Source organism: Eleutherodactylus coqui, chromosome 6 (genome assembly GCF_035609145.1).
Source record: "Eleutherodactylus coqui strain aEleCoq1 chromosome 6, aEleCoq1.hap1, whole genome shotgun sequence".
Lineage (NCBI taxonomy): Eukaryota > Metazoa > Chordata > Amphibia > Anura > Eleutherodactylidae > Eleutherodactylus > Eleutherodactylus coqui.
Genome location: NC_089842.1, coordinates 194,379,878 through 194,396,314, shown reverse-complemented (window position 1 = coordinate 194,396,314; position 16,437 = coordinate 194,379,878). Strand labels below are relative to the sequence as shown.

Genomic DNA, 16,437 nt, shown 5'->3' with positions numbered 1-16,437 from the left:
CCGTGTAAGTGGACGCAAAAATGCTAATTAAGATCAGGACTCGATCGTGGATATTCGTCTTTCACGTGATTTTTTGCGGCGATTGGCTGAGCGTAAAACGCGTATGGTTGTGTGAAAAAGGCCTAAGGGTCTTTCATTGTGGACCATGTAAATTGGTTCTATTAATGTCCTATTAGGGGAGTTAATAGGGCATTCATTGCAAAATTTTCTACCCGAATTTCGCCTCTAAAAACTGCGTCAAAATCCACATCTTTCTGATGTGGTTTTTGGCCAGAATCCGGGCACTGATTTAGCCCTCTTAGTGGGCAAAATCCACCTGCGGATCTTGGGCATGGGAAATCTTGTTTCTACATTTTTTGCGTTAAGAAATGACATGTTGAAAGTTCTCTGGTGAATTCTGTCGTGTGATCATACCTTAAATATCACTTCGGTTCAGCTTAACCATGCGGTCTCCATAAACGCCATTATTGCAGATTCACTCAAACCGTTTTGTTCAGAAAGACTTCACTGACGTTTTTTATGCCGTTTTTGGAGCCAGAAGTGGATCCATCAGAACGGAGAAGTAGAGGTCCTTCCTTTATACTTCTCATTCTTTTTGAATCCACTTTGGCTCAGAAACTGCATTAAAAACTACCAATAAAAATGCAGCATTTTTCCCTAAAAAACACTGTGTGAAACCACCTGCGATGTCGTCTCTCCTAGACCTGCCCTCAGCCTTGGTTGCAACTGTCATTACTAATTCCAAGCTGCTATTAAAAGTGACAGCAACATAAGGCTAATTTTACACAGGCAAGCGCGATATTGGGGCCGATATTGCACTCTGGAGCGCGCGATCTCCTCCTGGATGTGTCAGAAACGCCTCTAATCACTTCAGGGAAGTAGCGATTGACAAGTGTGTCCCATTCTTTTCAATGGGAAGCCTCGCCTTACATCGCACTTGTGTGCAGCTTGCATGCCATGTGATGTTTTTGCCAGCTCCACTGAAAACAATGGGTGATGCCTTCTAAGGGAACACCCAAACATAAGACATGGCACAATTTTTTTCCGCATCACTCATGTATATGACCCCATTCAAAAGAATGGAGTTCATATTCATGTGAGATTTGTGCATCTTGCAACGCACAAATCTCATACGATTTTCTAAGCTGGGTGAAAGCGGGCAAAGATCGGTTTGCCAATTATCAGCTACAGCAGTAAGAAACACATGCCTATTGGACTCTACAGCATTCTTTAGGGTGCCAACTGTAAAGTTTGGTGAAAGAGGTAGAATGACCAGATTGGTAGATGTACATTGTCAAAAAGCCCCAAAATATAGGCAAAGCTAATACTTCTATGAACATCCAAATGGGAAGATGGGAAAATGCCTCTACAGCACCACCTATAAGAAGGCAGCATTCCTGCAAGTCAATGTCAGATGTTATAACCCTTTAAGGACATGGCCTACTTTGGCCATGAGGAACTGACAATTTTGGGGGGATTTTCAGCTACACTTTTTAATTTTTTTATGGTTTTAGTCATGCAGGGTAAGTAGTGTACTCAATTTAATGTACAAGTCATTACGGATATGATGATATCAGACATATACATTTAAAAAAAAAAATTATACAGAAGAGGAAAGTGTGCAAAAAGGTTTTTTGGGTAATTTTTTTAATGTGTTTTTTTACCTAATTTTAATTTTTTACACTTTGTATGTCCCTGTAGGTGACTTGAACCAGAAAAGCCCTCATTTCTATGATAATGCATTGCAGTACTTCTGTACTGCAATGTATTATCGCCAACAATAACATACCATGGCAGGCCCGGTCACCAGTGTCTGTTGCCATTTCAAGCCATTGGCCCTCCGCAATAACATAGTGAAGGGCGGATGACGTCACAGAGAAGAGCACTCTACGTTTGTGAGCCCTTAAATGCCACGATCTACATTGATCGCAGCATGTATGGGGTCAACAACGGGGATTGATGCTCTCAGCTGTTGCAGACTGAGGCCGACTGCCAATCACAGTCGGCTCCCGCTGTGGGATGGCACGGGCTCACTTCTGAGCCCATGCCATCCACAAGACGTTAACTACCACCCTGCCAGGACGTTAACTTATGTCTTGTGGCATTATGGGGTTAATCAGCCTTACAACAATGACTAAGAATATAAGTCAAAGCCAGAGTCTTCTCTGGAAGGAAAGGATAACCGGATACAGACAGAATGTTTCAGGGTTTTTTGCTTCTTATCAGTGTACAGCATGTCATGGTTATTATTTTAAGCAGCAAAGGCTCTGGCTTTGGCTTATATTCTCAGTCATTGTTACAAGGTCTATTAAAAGGTCTGACATTGAATTGCAGGAATGCTACCTTCTAATAGGTGGCGCTGTAGAGGCATTGTTCCATCTCTCAATTTGCTTAAATATCCCAGAGGAGCCTACGTGGCCTCATAAGTCTCCTCACAGTTACTAGGTGTTCTAAGAAGACCCTTCATGAACATGTGTATGCGGACCAAGTTGGTTCCTTTTACCCACCAGAATACTGGAGCTAATGTAAATGAATGTATCCACTCTCACGGCTGTGTTCTAGAAACCCAGCATGTGCTGCTTTTGCCATTTTTTGCCTCTGTATTTGCATTCTTTGCTATCCTATTCTATTGGGCAAATATGGATCTATATTTACCCAGTAGAAAGTAAAGGCCCATTTACACACAAAGATAATCGTTCAATAGATAGGTTTTGAGTGATTGTTTTGGATAAACTGATGTCCATTAGCAGCTTATCTCCTTCATTTGCATGTAAATGAGCCTCTAGAGCTTTATGCAGAGAACAACAGGTGGTCTGTTCTCTGCATTCAGCTCCTTTGTTCTGCCGTGGGCTTTCTGCTGAATACAATGTAATCAGCGCTCCCGTGGAGAATACAGCACCATGGACAGTAAACACAGCATGCCTTCTGTGTTATCTCCTCTCCGGCAGAACAATGAATTTTATGCCCACCTAAAAATCATCATTCAGCCAAAGAGTGAAAGATGGGAGCCCATACACACAATGATTATTGCTGCAAACTATGGCTTTTGAGTGATAATCTATGTGTGTAAATGGGCCTTAAAACCAATAGCAGCAAATACAGATGAAACCGTCATGCCATACTGATGACATACAGTTGCAATGTCATCTATGACACTTGGGTGTGTATTACGGACATGTTACAATATGCTTATGGGAAACTGCCCTTAATTATACTGTAATAATTTTACTTTAAAGGGAAAATTCTATCATAACTGCATTTTCCACGCAAATCAAGAAAATACCAGAGTGTTAATGTCTTTGACTTGCCCTCTCGCCAGAGTGTTTCTCAGCTCCAGTCCTCAATTACGCCCAACAGGTCGTGATTTTAGTATTGAACGATTGATGTAATTACTGCCAGTGTGTAAGAAATTGCCATAGGTGTTTTCTATAGGATGTCCTTCAATCATGGCCTGTTGGGGGTCCTGCGGACTTGAGATGAGAAATGTTGGTATAGTATATAGTCCTTTAATGTTCTGTTCAGTCGGTTCCAAGTTGGAATGTCACGCAGCGGTCCACAAAACTGTTTAGATCCGCATTACATTGATTCACTTTCTAAATGCTTTTATATATTTTTTGTTGTAGAACTTTGCGTGACTTTGTGGAATTTTTCGTTTAGTTTTTCAAGGTTGAATGATGCAGTGATTAATTTTTTTTAAATGTGCACATAAAATTAGTCTAAGAGGTAGAGTTGTGATAAAGGTTATTGTTGTGGTGTTGTCATTGTGTCCCGAGGGCAAACCCTTATTTCTCCGCTTATTCCATAGCCCATATGAAAGCAGTCTGTACCGTTCCCCTGTGCGGAGGTGTGCAGTTTTCAGTGCTGCAAGACTGAAAGTGTTAAGATGAGCTGCCTGCGGCTGTCAACATTAATTTCTCCCCGACTCTGTAAACATCAGGAACATAAAAGGCCAATTTCACAACTAAATATAGCAGCGTATTTTGGCCTGATATAAATGGCAGATCACTGCTGTAGAACACGACAGCCTGAGTGTCCCAGTGATACACAGCTTGCAGGTAGGGGAAAATCTTCTGCCGAGGGCACAAATCTTACCGAGTTGCGTGTGGTGGATACATGTTCGGGAAATTTGAAAATGAGGCAATTTAGCAGCGTTCTAAGGATCACGGGTGTAGGAAGTCATGGGTCAATCACCGTTACAAGGCTACCAGCTTACTCGGACATCACAGATATGGTGAGGCCAAGTGGTTTACTGACCACATATGGTGACAGTTCAGAGTAATGCTGATGGCGGTCATTACACTATTTCGACAATTGGCTTTTCAGTCAAAATGTACTGGATTAAGTATTATATTTACAGACTATTTATGCTATGGCGCTTCATGCATAACTTACACGTGATTTGGTTACGTATGTGTGGTAGTTTTTGTGAGAAGTGCATGTCGTAGTCTATCCAACTAGTGGTTTGACTAGCTCTTTTTAAATTTTCAAATTATGGCTAAGGCCGATTTCACATCTGCGTTGGGACCTCCGGTCAGAGGTTCCATGGCAGATCCAGTAGACAATACTGGGAGGAATAGCGCTGCATGCAGCTAAAAGCCGGACAGCTAAGCGGATAACAAATGGAACCCATTATGGTAAATGGGTTCTGTTCGGTGCAGTTCGGTTCGGTCCTAAGACAGAGCCATTCGGCCATAGGAATTCCCCTTTCCTGCTCCCCGAACGGAGGAGAAAAGCAGAATCCCCACAGCTAGTGTGGCGCAGAGTGTTAAGGCAGCAGAAATGCAGTCCTAAGCTCCTGCTCATCACCTGAAGGTTGCAAGTTCAATCCCCATGTGTTTCAGGTAGCCAGCTCAAGGTTGACTCAGCCTTCCATGCTTCCGAGGTTGGTAAAATGAGTACCCAGCTTGGTGGAGGGTAATAAATAAATTACCTGAAAGCGCTCAGAATACATTGGCGCTATACAAATAACAAGATTTCTTTATTTTAGTTTAACTTTTTCTTTTGGTGTAACTATTTTGACAAGATAATCTATTTTAACAAGTGGATGGCTATTGCACTCTTTAGGCCGGCCTCACACGAATGTCTTTTACGCGCATATAATACGTGGTTAATGGCGTCAATGAAAGTTATTCTAAGATACAATTAAGTATATTTATACCAGACTAAGCAATGCAAATGTTTTGCGCACACGCCACGAGTTTGCAGCTGAGCTGCTGAGTCGGTTAGCCAAACTTCCGCTTCCGAATCCTCTTTTTTTCCACATATCAGCTTCAACTTCCTCATAAATAGCTCATGTATAATAAATAGATTATCATCTTAGCCACTTGTTATTGTCATCCTTTATCTTATTTTCCTCTATATGGCCTTATTGGGTCACTATAATATTCACATCCTAGACATTGTGGCTTTTGACAGGTTCTTGACAGCAGAAGTTTAGGAGCCGTGTACTGCTGGTAAATTTACATGAATTAGGTAAGTGACTGACAGGATCATCTAGTAGTAAAACGGATTTAAATTGCTCTTATTATGTAGGTACATATCTCCAACTTGTGTTCTATTGGGCTATGAGTATACCACTTTGGAGTGCTCGGTGACTATTTATAAAGCTTCAAATCTGACTTGAAAAACACTGCAGAACTTTGTAGACTTCAAAGGGCCTGTGCTGTCAGAAAATGACATATTCAATAAATCAGGTTGTTATGTTAAACATTTTTTAAGAATGTTTAGTTTTTTTAGTTTTTTTATTTTGATGTCCTGATGTATGTTTTTAAAAAAAGTTTCTAAAATCCTGTACTTTTCACAATAATCAGGGAGCCCGATAATAGTATTACAATTTCTATTCTGTAGAGAAAACGTTTCAGTATTCATCTCTTTATCATAACAGGCAGAATTACATGAAACACCTGTAACACATATATAGATAACAACAGGATTCACAATTCGTGGTGGTCACAGAGCACCTCCTCCCCATCCCTGCACAATGACCTCTGTACATGTCACACAGCATGCCTAGAACAGTTAGTGATGCTGCAGAAAAAGTGATCATGAATCCCCAGGTTTCCTCACACATTACAGCTGAATACTTTGGACACCAGCAGGGAGATACTGTTTGATCATCTTGTTGTAAAGGACCCTTTAACCCCTTCACAATATGTGATGTACATCTATGTCACATATAGCAGCGGAGGGTATGGATAAGGCACAGGAGCTGAGGGAGCTCCACTACAGTTGACATCCTGCAACAACTGCTATTAAATCACTTAGATGTCATAGTAAGTGGAGACCATGAGGAGGCTCAGTCTGTCACCTTATTGCCTCCCTCCCACAACATATAGAGACCAGCAGGGTTACCATCTTAGTATTCCTGTTACACCCTAAAAAACAATAACAGGCATAATACACTACAATACAGAAGTATAGCAGTGTATCATACAAGCAATTCTATCTTCAGTCTCCTTATTAAATTACAAAAAAAAGAGAAAAGTTTAATATATATTTTTTTTATATCAAAACAAAAAAAAAGAACTGTTCGCTTCTATCAAGTAAAAAATTCTACACAATAACAAATAACCATCCTTTTTACAACTATGTCTGTAAATAACCCCTGCGGTGAACAGCGTAAAGAAAAAAAATTACAATGACAGAAAAATTACTGAGTTTTTTTTCACCTTGTACAATCTAAAAAGTAGTGTTGAAAGTTTTTGGGGGTTTCGTCGATCCCAAATGTATGAAAGTTATTCAGTACAATATATGGTATGTTAAATGGCACCATTGAAAAATGAAACCTGTCTAACATAAAACAAGCCTGGTTATGAGGCTACAAAAGAATAGAAAAGTTAACGTGGAGGAAGTAACAACATCGAAGAAAATGAAAAGTACCTGTGGGGCCAAGGGGTTGACAAATAGTATTGTCCAAAAGAGAACAAACTTTTTTAATGGTCGTGCATGCACGCAGTAGATCTAAGCCGGCCAGCTATACTCAAAGCGACACTTTAGGACTTGACACTTCTTAGAAACTAAAGTAAATTAGTTTTGTGAATTTTAAAGAATGGAGTTTAGGTTTAGTTCTCCGAGGAGTCTGAGAGTACGAACTTCTACAGGCTTGCACATCAGGTGTCTTTGGCTGAGAGGTGGTTAATATGAATAGCACTATGGTTGCCTAAGGAGTCCCAGCAGTGGCTCCCCTGCACTTGTTCTCCCGTTAGATGCTGCGAAAGCTCAGCATGTTAGAACAAGCATTCCCATTACAGAGGCCAGGGTAGGGAGCGACGGGTGGTGCCTCTGATCGCTAGACATCGAAACACGAGAGGTGCAGGGAGGCTTCAAAGCTACAGAACTTCGGCCTTTGATGAATTTTTGATGGGAGAATTGGGGATGCTGAGCAGCCTCTCCGTCTCCCAAGCTGGAGTAATTGATTAATAGAAGGTGTGCTCAGGAAAATCCATAACCTGGTGCATATCTGACACTCTACATATAAAGAGACAGAAACATGGGGTTTTACAAGAAGTTAACCATAAATCAGTGCTTTGCAATATCAGGTTGTATTCCTAATTTAAGAGTCGTCTGTGTGCATCTTTTTTGCAAACTTGGTGAAAAGAGGCTGAAGTGGCTGCATTATAGGTGGGTTTGCAGACTTTATAAGGGTCAGATGCCCATTTTGCCTCAGAAGAGTTTGTCTAATGTGTTGTCCTATCTGGGAACTGCATAGAATAGTGACATATTGTTTCTATGACACTGATTAATATAAGGTTATATACATGGGCAGAGGAAGTACATCCCACCATTACACACTAAGTAGGAAAAGGACTTGGGGGTTTTAGTTAACTGTAAGCTTAACTGGAACAACCAGTGTCAGGCAGCTGCTGCCAAGGCAAATAAGATTATGGGGTGCATCAACAGAGGTATAGGGGCACATAATCAGAACATTGTTCTTCCTCTTTACAAGTCACTGGTCAGAGAACACATGGAATATTGTGTATAATTTTGGGTACCAGTACTCAAGAAGGACATATCAGAGCATGAGTGGGTGCAAAGGCGGGCAACTAAAGTAATAAATGGAATGGGCGGACTACAATACCCAGGGAGGTTATCAAAATTGGGGTTATTTAGTTTAGAAAAAAGATGGCTGAGGAAAGACCTTATAACTATAGATAAATATATCTGGGACAATACAGAGATCTCTCCCATCATCTATTTATACCCAGGACTGTGACTGTAACAAGAGGGCGCCCTCTACGTCTAGAACAGTGGTGGCGAACCTACAGCATGCATGCCAGAGGTGGCACGCAGAGCCCTCCCTGTTGCCACGCACTGCCATCGGCCACTCACCACGTCAGTGAATACCCGCAGGGGCCGTCGCTCTACTGACGGTATTCACTAAGCGGCGCTAATCCTGGCGCACACTGTGACGTCATTGTGTACCCGGGATCCTCCTCTCCTTCCCCTGATGTCTCCTCTTTAGTTCAGTGGAGGCCGCTGTGGGATGTCACTATTACTACTGGAGCCACTGTGGGATGTCACTATTACTACTCAGGGCCATTTAGGGATGTCACTAATACTACTGGGGCTGCTATGGGATGTCACTATTACTACTGGGGGCCGCTGTGGGATGTCACAATTACTACTGGGGCCACTGTGGGATGTCACTATTACTACTGGGAGCCGCTGTGGGATGTCCCTATTACTGCTGGGGCTGCTGTGGATGTCACTATTACTACTCAAGGCCATTGAGGGATGTCACTATTACTACTGGGGTCACTGAGGGATGTCACTATTACTACTGGGGCCACTGAGGGATGTCACTATCACTACTAGGGCTGCTCTGGGATGTCACTATCACAACTGGGGCCACTCTGGGATGTCACTATCACTACTGAGGCCGCTCTGGGATTTCACTATTACTACTCAGGGCCATTGAGGGATGTCACTAATACTACTGGGGCTGCTGTGGGATGTCACTATTACTACTGGGGGCCGCTATAGGTGTCACTTTTACTACTGGGGCCACTGTGGGATGTCACTATTACTACTGGGGGCCACTGTGCGATGTCATTATTACTGCTGGGGCTGCTGTGGGATGTCACTTTTACTACTGGGATCACTGAGGGATGTCACTATTACTACTGGGGCCACTGAGGGATGTCACTATTACTAATGGGACCACTGAGGGATGTCACTATCACTACTAGGGCCGCTCTGGGATGTCACTATCACTACTGGGGCCGCTCTGGGATGTCACTATCACTACTGGGGCCGCTCTGGGATGTCACTATCACTACTGAGGCCGCTCTGGGATTTCACTATTACTACTCAGGGCCATTAAGGGATGTCAATAATACTACTGGGGCTGCTGTGGGATGTCACTATTACTACTGGGGGCCGCTATGGTTGTCACTTTTACTACTGGGGCCACTGTGGGATGTCACTATTACTACTGGGGGCCACTATGGGATGTCATTATTACTGCTGGGGCCGCTGTGGGATGTCACTATTACTACTGGGGTCACTGAGGGATATCACTTTTACTACTGGGGTCACTGAGGGGATGTCACTATTACTCCTGGGGTCACTGAGGGATGTCACTATTACTACTGGGGTCACTGAGGGATGTCACTATTACTACTGGGGCCACTGAGGGATGTCACTATTACTAATGGGACCACTGAGGGATGTCACTATCACTACTAGGGCCGCTCTGGGATGTCACTATCAATACTGGGGCCGCTCTGGGATGTCACTATCACTACTGGGGCCGCTCTGGGATGTCACTATCACTACTGAGGCCGCTCTGGGATTTCACTATTACTACTCAGGGCCATTAAGGGATGTCAATAATACTACTGGGGCTGCTGTGGGATGTCACTATTACTACTGGGGGCCGCTATGGTTGTCACTTTTACTACTGGGGCCACTGTGGGATGTCACTATTACTACTGGGGGCCACTATGGGATGTCATTATTACTGCTGGGGCCGCTGTGGGATGTCACTATTACTACTGGGGTCACTGAGAGATGTCACTTTTACTACTGGGGTCACTGAGGGATGTCACTATTACTACTGGGGTCACTGAGGGATGTCACTATTACTACTGGGGTCACTGAGGGATGTCACTATTACTACTGGGGCCACTGAGGGATGTCACTATTACTAATGGGACCACTGAGGGATGTCACTGTCACTACTAGGGCCACTCTGGGATGTCACTATCACTACTGGGGCCGCTCTGGGATATCACTATTGCTACTCAGGGCCATTGAGGGCTGTCACTAATACTACTGGGGCTGCTGTGGGATGTCACTATTACAACTGAGGACCGCTATGGTTGTCACTTTTACTACTGGGGCCACTGTGGGATGTCACTATTACTACTGGGGGCCACTGTGGGATGTCATTATTACTGCTGGGGCCGCTGTGGGATGTCACTATTACTACTGGGGCCACTGAGGAATGTCACTATTACTAATGGGATCACTGAGGGATGTCACTATTACTACTGGGGCCACTGAGGAATGTCAGTATCACTACTAGGGCTGCTCTGGGATGTCACTATCACTACTGGGGCCGCTCTGGGATGTCACTATCACTACTGAGGCCGCTCTGGGATTTCACTATTACTACTCAGGGCCATTGAGGGATGTCACTAATACTACTGGGGCTGCTGTGGAATGTCACTATTACTACTGGGGGCCACTGTGGGATGTCATTATTACTGCTGGGGCCGCTGTGGGATGTCACTATTACTACTGGGGTCACTGAGGGATGTCACTATTACTACTGGGGCCACTGAGGGATGTCACTATTACTAATGGGACCACTGCGGGATGTCACTGTCACTACTAGGGCCGCTCTGGGATGTCACTATCACTACTGGGGCCGCTCTGGGATATCACTATTGCTACTCAGGGCCATTGAGGGATATCACTAATACTACTGGGGCTGCTGTGGGATGTCACTATTACTACTGGGGCTGCTGTGGGATATCACTATTACTACTGGGGGCTGCTATGGGTGTCACTTTTACTACTGGGGACCGCTGTTGGATGTCACTATTACTGCTGGGGCCGCTGTGGGATGTCACTTTTACTACTGGGGTCACTGAGGGATGTCACTTTTACTACTGGGGTCACTGAGGGATGTCACTATTACTACTGGGGCCACTGAGGGATGTCACTATTACTAATGGGACCACTGAGGGATGTCACTATCAGTAATAGGGCCACTGTGGGATGTCACTAATACTGCTGGGGCCGCTGTGGGATGTCACTATTACTGCTGGGGTCACTGAGGGATGTCACTATTACCAATGGGACCACTGAGGGATGTCACTGTCACTACTAGGGCCGCTCTGGGATATCACTATCACTACTGAGGCCGCTCTGGGATATCACTATTACTACTGGGGCCACTTTGGGATGTCACTATTACTACTGAGGAATAGTAGAAGACCGGCAGCATAAACAGTATGCAATCAAATGTGAAGTTTATTCACCCATCATATATAAGTAGTAGCAAGGTTTCGGCCATATGGCCTTCCTCATATGGCCAAAATATTGCTACTACTTATAAATGATGGGTGAATAAACTTTACAGTTGATTGCATCCTGCTTATGCCGCCGGTCTTCTACTATTCATCTGTTGGACTTATGTGGAGTGGAAGGTTTGAAACTCCTGACTGGCTGTGCATTTTGATGACCTGACCTGTATGGGAGATTGTTGGTGCTGCTGGAACAACTCATTTTTTTCACATTTAGAGACTATTGCTACTGAGGCTCGCTGTGGGATGTCACTATTACTGGGGGGGGCTGTTGTGGGATGTCACTATTACTACTGGGGACCGCTGTGGGATGTTACTATTACTACTGGGGCCACTGAGGGATGTCACTATTACTCCTGGGGTACACTGTGGGGTGTTACTGTTACTACTAGGGGCCGCTGTGGGATGTCACTATTACTACTGGGGCAGCTGTGGGATGTCACTATTACTTCTGGGGCCGCTGTGGGTGGGGCGAGTTACATTTACCACTGGGGGTGCTGTGGGGGGGGGGGGGTCAATGTTACCACTGGGCCGCCATGGGGGTCATTATTACCGCTGGGGTATGTTTACACAAAAAGCAGTCAAAATCTGCACACTGTCTATTTTGCAACAGCCCTGTCCTTTTTATTACGACAGGGGTCGTTGGCACCACTTTTTGATAAATAAGTGGGTTTTGGGTTGCAGTTTGGGCACTCGGTCTCTAAAAGGTTCATCATTACTAGTCTAGAGGAAAGAAGGTTTCTACACCAACATAGAAGGGGGTTCTTTACTGTAAGAGCAGTGAGACTATGGAACTCTCTGAGGACGTGATGATGGCGAACTCACTACAAGAGTACAGGAGCCGCCTGGATGCTTTTCTTGAGTGTTACAATATTACATGTTACATCACTGATTTCCTCAGAAGAGTCGGTGGTCTGGGGATTATTCTGATTACCAGATTTGGAGATGGGCACAAACTTTTTTCCCTTAAATGGCTTCTATCTCATTGGGGTTTTTTGCCTTTCTCGGGATCAACATTGGAGGGTAATAGACTAAACTGAATGAACGTAAGTCTCACATTCGATGTTGATTCAGTATTTTCATGCAAAAAGCTCTTTAAATGCGGCAAGGTATCATAAAAAAGCCTGTGAATCTTGATTTCCCTTACCTACACACTGTGATTGAGAGCTTTGTGCACAAAATCATGTAGAAAAAGCTGTCAATCATCCGTGTGGGTCGAGAAATCAGGACTCACAGGCTTTCTTTATGATACCTTGCAGCATTAAGGGCTCCTGCACACTTGCGTTTTTCTTGCGCGTTTTTTTCACGCAATTGTCAGTGGGACTTTCTAATGTTAAAAACGCACTGCAAGTTGGTTCTTTGCAATTTTTATGTGATGCGTTTTTAACTTTAGAAAGTCCTGCTGAGGATCGTATGAAAAAAAACGCAGCGATATCACGTGAAAGCGTGCAAGAAAAACGCAAGTGTGCAGGAGCCCCTAAACAACTTATTACACGAAATGACTGAATAAAATCTTAGAAATCTATATATCCCTGAGCTCAGTTCTCTGTATCCTATACTGCCCTCCAATAGGGGAGAAGAAGAGACTTGCGAGAACCACTTTAACTTCTGGTGCAGTCTTCTCTGATTTAGCCTTTAGACTTCAAGTAAGATGGAATTTATACTTCGTTTGCATAGTCGTGGATAAGTGTCTAATATACCTAATACTATTGAAAACGCTGGATGAACAAAGTGTCCCAAATGGTACTCTGGAGTCATTGACCCTTATGATTAAAATGAACCAGAAATGAGACAACCCAAGCTGGCTAGTTGAGGGTTTGTCATCTCAGGTTTTGCGCGACGCATATATTCTCCATCAAAGACAGAAAAGCAAACTGAAGGATAGATTTGCGAAATAACCGCCTCCGGAGACTCAGTTTGCATTCTTTTCGTGTACTTCTCATTCCAATTTACGGCAGAACCTTCCGCCCTTGTTTATGCAATGAAATTTTTCCGGAGATTTGGGTTCAGATGCCGTGTCCAAATCTGAGCTAAATCTACACAATTTTAGCATTCTGCTGGATGCTATGGAAACCCATCCCATAGTTCATATAGTGTAGATTTTTCACACTCACATTTTGAAATCCTTGTTTCAGGAAAAAAAAAAAAGAATTGGCACGTCTGTTTTTGGTATAGTTGCCACATGGAAACCGTGTCTGGCAGCCGCAAGTGGATTTGTCCATAGACTGGTGCTAAATCTGTGTGCAAATCTGCATGAAAATCTGTGGCAGAACTACAAAGCTCATCCTTGTTGGTCTGCCGCGGATTAAAGTGTCAGATCTAGGGCGGAGAAATGCGACTTGGATCTGGCACTCCTAAAGCCGTGTGAACCTGCCCTGTGTACGGCGGTCTTGGATGTATAAGGACTAAGAATATGGCGTATATTTGAAGACAGATATCATTTACAGCAGTTGATGATTATGTAAATTGCCTTTGAATTAATTATTCCAAATGCATATAGCTTTGCAGATGGTAGTTATTAATGATTCTGCAGGTTGAGTTATGAAGTACACAAAGTCCTGTATATACAATGTATTAACTGGATCTCCTCATTTTTTTTTTTTTCTCACCACAACAGTTTACAAGCCCTGCGGAAAGAAAAATCCAGGGATGCTGCTCGCTCGCGACGTGGAAAGGAAAATTTTGAGTTTTACGAACTTGCCAAACTGCTTCCTCTCCCTGCAGCTATCACCAGTCAACTGGATAAGGCCTCCATAATTCGGTTGACCATCAGCTACCTAAAGATGAGAGATTTTGCCAACCAGGGAGACCCGCCATGGAACTTACGCATGGAAGGCCCACCTCCCAACACCTCTGTGAAAGGTGCGTTAGTCACATGTATTTTCATAGAAATTGTGATGGTGGAGATAAGAAAATAATCAGAAGGCAATATTGTGGGCAATGGCATTAAATGTCTAAGCTGATGACAAACTAGAAAGCAATGAAGTCATTGTATCACAATATGGAATGCATATATTGTATACTGTACTATATCACTGGTTTTACTACATCTTCAATAAATACCTATTTGCACCATGCAAAAACAAAGTGATTGTAGCAGAATTTTGATCTTCAACAAGATGAGAAAGTTGGCTAAAACCTTTAGGTACTATGTTAGTTTTCTTTTTTTCATTCTGCAACTGCCTAACTGGATATCTCTAATGTGAGTATTTTTTGACCTCCCTCATTTACACAAAGGTAGTTCCTACAGGTAAAGACGGTCGATATCCTAGAGGTACTGTATAATGCATATTATTATGTTCCTACATTTGGTCATACCTCACATTCCTTTAGGCCCCATGTCCATGAGTGGGTTGGATTCTGCCTGCCGGAGCCCACAGCAGGATCCGACCGTGCCCGCATCTGAGGACACCTTTTTTACTTGTGTGGGTCTTCAGCATCCACGTCCAAATCTGCTTTCTTCTGTATTGAGAATGCGTGCGGGCGTGCCGGCCAGGGCACCGCGTGTGTGCAGCACTTTTTTTTTTTTAACTCCTGCTTTCCCGCGGAATATGCTGCCAGTTTGCAATGTCAATTGCAGACGGGCTGCGGATTGGACAGCTTCCATTGACTTCTCACTTACAGATGTATCCTCCTCCCTGCATAACGGAAAGCATGCAGCATTTTTGGCCTGTTAGTACAGTATTGGATCTTTTTCCACAGGACCTTCCATGCTGCTCCAGATCCTGAGCCTATATAAGTGCTCAGTCACACAAGCGATTTTTAAGCGCATGTATAGACGCTATTTTAAATTGCATGTACATAGAACCAATGCTTTCCAATGGAAGTGGTCACATGTGCGATTTTTACATGCACCTAAAATTTGCACCTGCAAAAGACAGAACACATGAGTGTCAATGGACCCGGTCATGTCATTTTTCTATATACGATGTGCGTTTTTTGGTTTTTTTTTTTAATCGTACCCATACATGCGTGAAACAATTGCTCTTGTGACTGAGCCCTAAGTGTGTATAGTCTGAAAGGCTCTTATCGCAACCCCAGTGTCTTTTCGTTCTCGGTCCCATACTAGTTGACATTAAACGTTTTTTTGCTGTCGGGGTATGCACAATAAAAATGCATAGAGCTGTCAGCAATCATTCATTTAATCAGGCTGTGCAATGAGGTAAACAAAGATGGCAGATTAATGAGTCCGGCGTGCTCATTGACTGACAGCGCTGCAAACATAGGCTGCCTGACATTAACCCTCACATAGCCAGTTTCCATCATTTACATATGATTCGGGATCACACAATCTTTTGTAGTTTCCTCCCAGTCCAACTGCAAGTGATCACTGGATATTTACAGATTCTGGAAGGCATTACTTCTAACTTCTATTTGATTTCTTAAAATTTTACCCAAAATTTGTCCCTATGGGTGCTGCAGGGGTGAGGAGGGTGGCAGCTACGTTAATGTGTGTGATTGCAAACATGTATATGTGTTAAAAGTGCCATCGACCATACAAAACTCAATAACCACAAGATGATTTATTGTAAGACTATTTGTAAGGTGAATGCACTAAATTCACTTCATACAATTCTTGCCAGAACGCCAATTGTGGAGTGTTGTCATATTTTTTCCTTTCTTCTTTGAAAAAGTGCAAAATAAAAGGTTGTCTTATTCTCTATGGCAAATTAGATGCAAGAATGCATAGTAGTACAGTACTGCCCTAGCTCTGCTATAGCACATCCTCATAAAATATATAAATCTTCCCTAAATCAAAGACCGTTTTCCTCCCCCAAAACAGCACCAGTGTTTTCCATGGTAATCTTTTACAGTTTAGCCCCATGGCCTGAGGTGTAGTACCAGACATGGCCTGTAGGCAATGGTGATGTTATTTTACTTGCGGGACCCTTTAGTTTAAACT

At 43.3% G+C, this 16,437-nt stretch overlaps 1 protein-coding gene across 2 annotated transcripts in view; it reads left to right on the top strand.

Moving 5' to 3' along the window:
* The window catches only part of NPAS3 (neuronal PAS domain protein 3), a 459,032-nt gene that overhangs the window by 210,120 nt on the left and 232,475 nt on the right, over positions 1-16,437 (top strand). For both annotated transcript variants that reach the window (XM_066608554.1, XM_066608553.1), the window contains exon 3: positions 14,152-14,396. In XM_066608554.1, the coding sequence (XP_066464651.1) occupies positions 14,152-14,396 (245 nt within the window). The remainder of the gene's footprint in view (positions 1-14,151; positions 14,397-16,437) is intronic.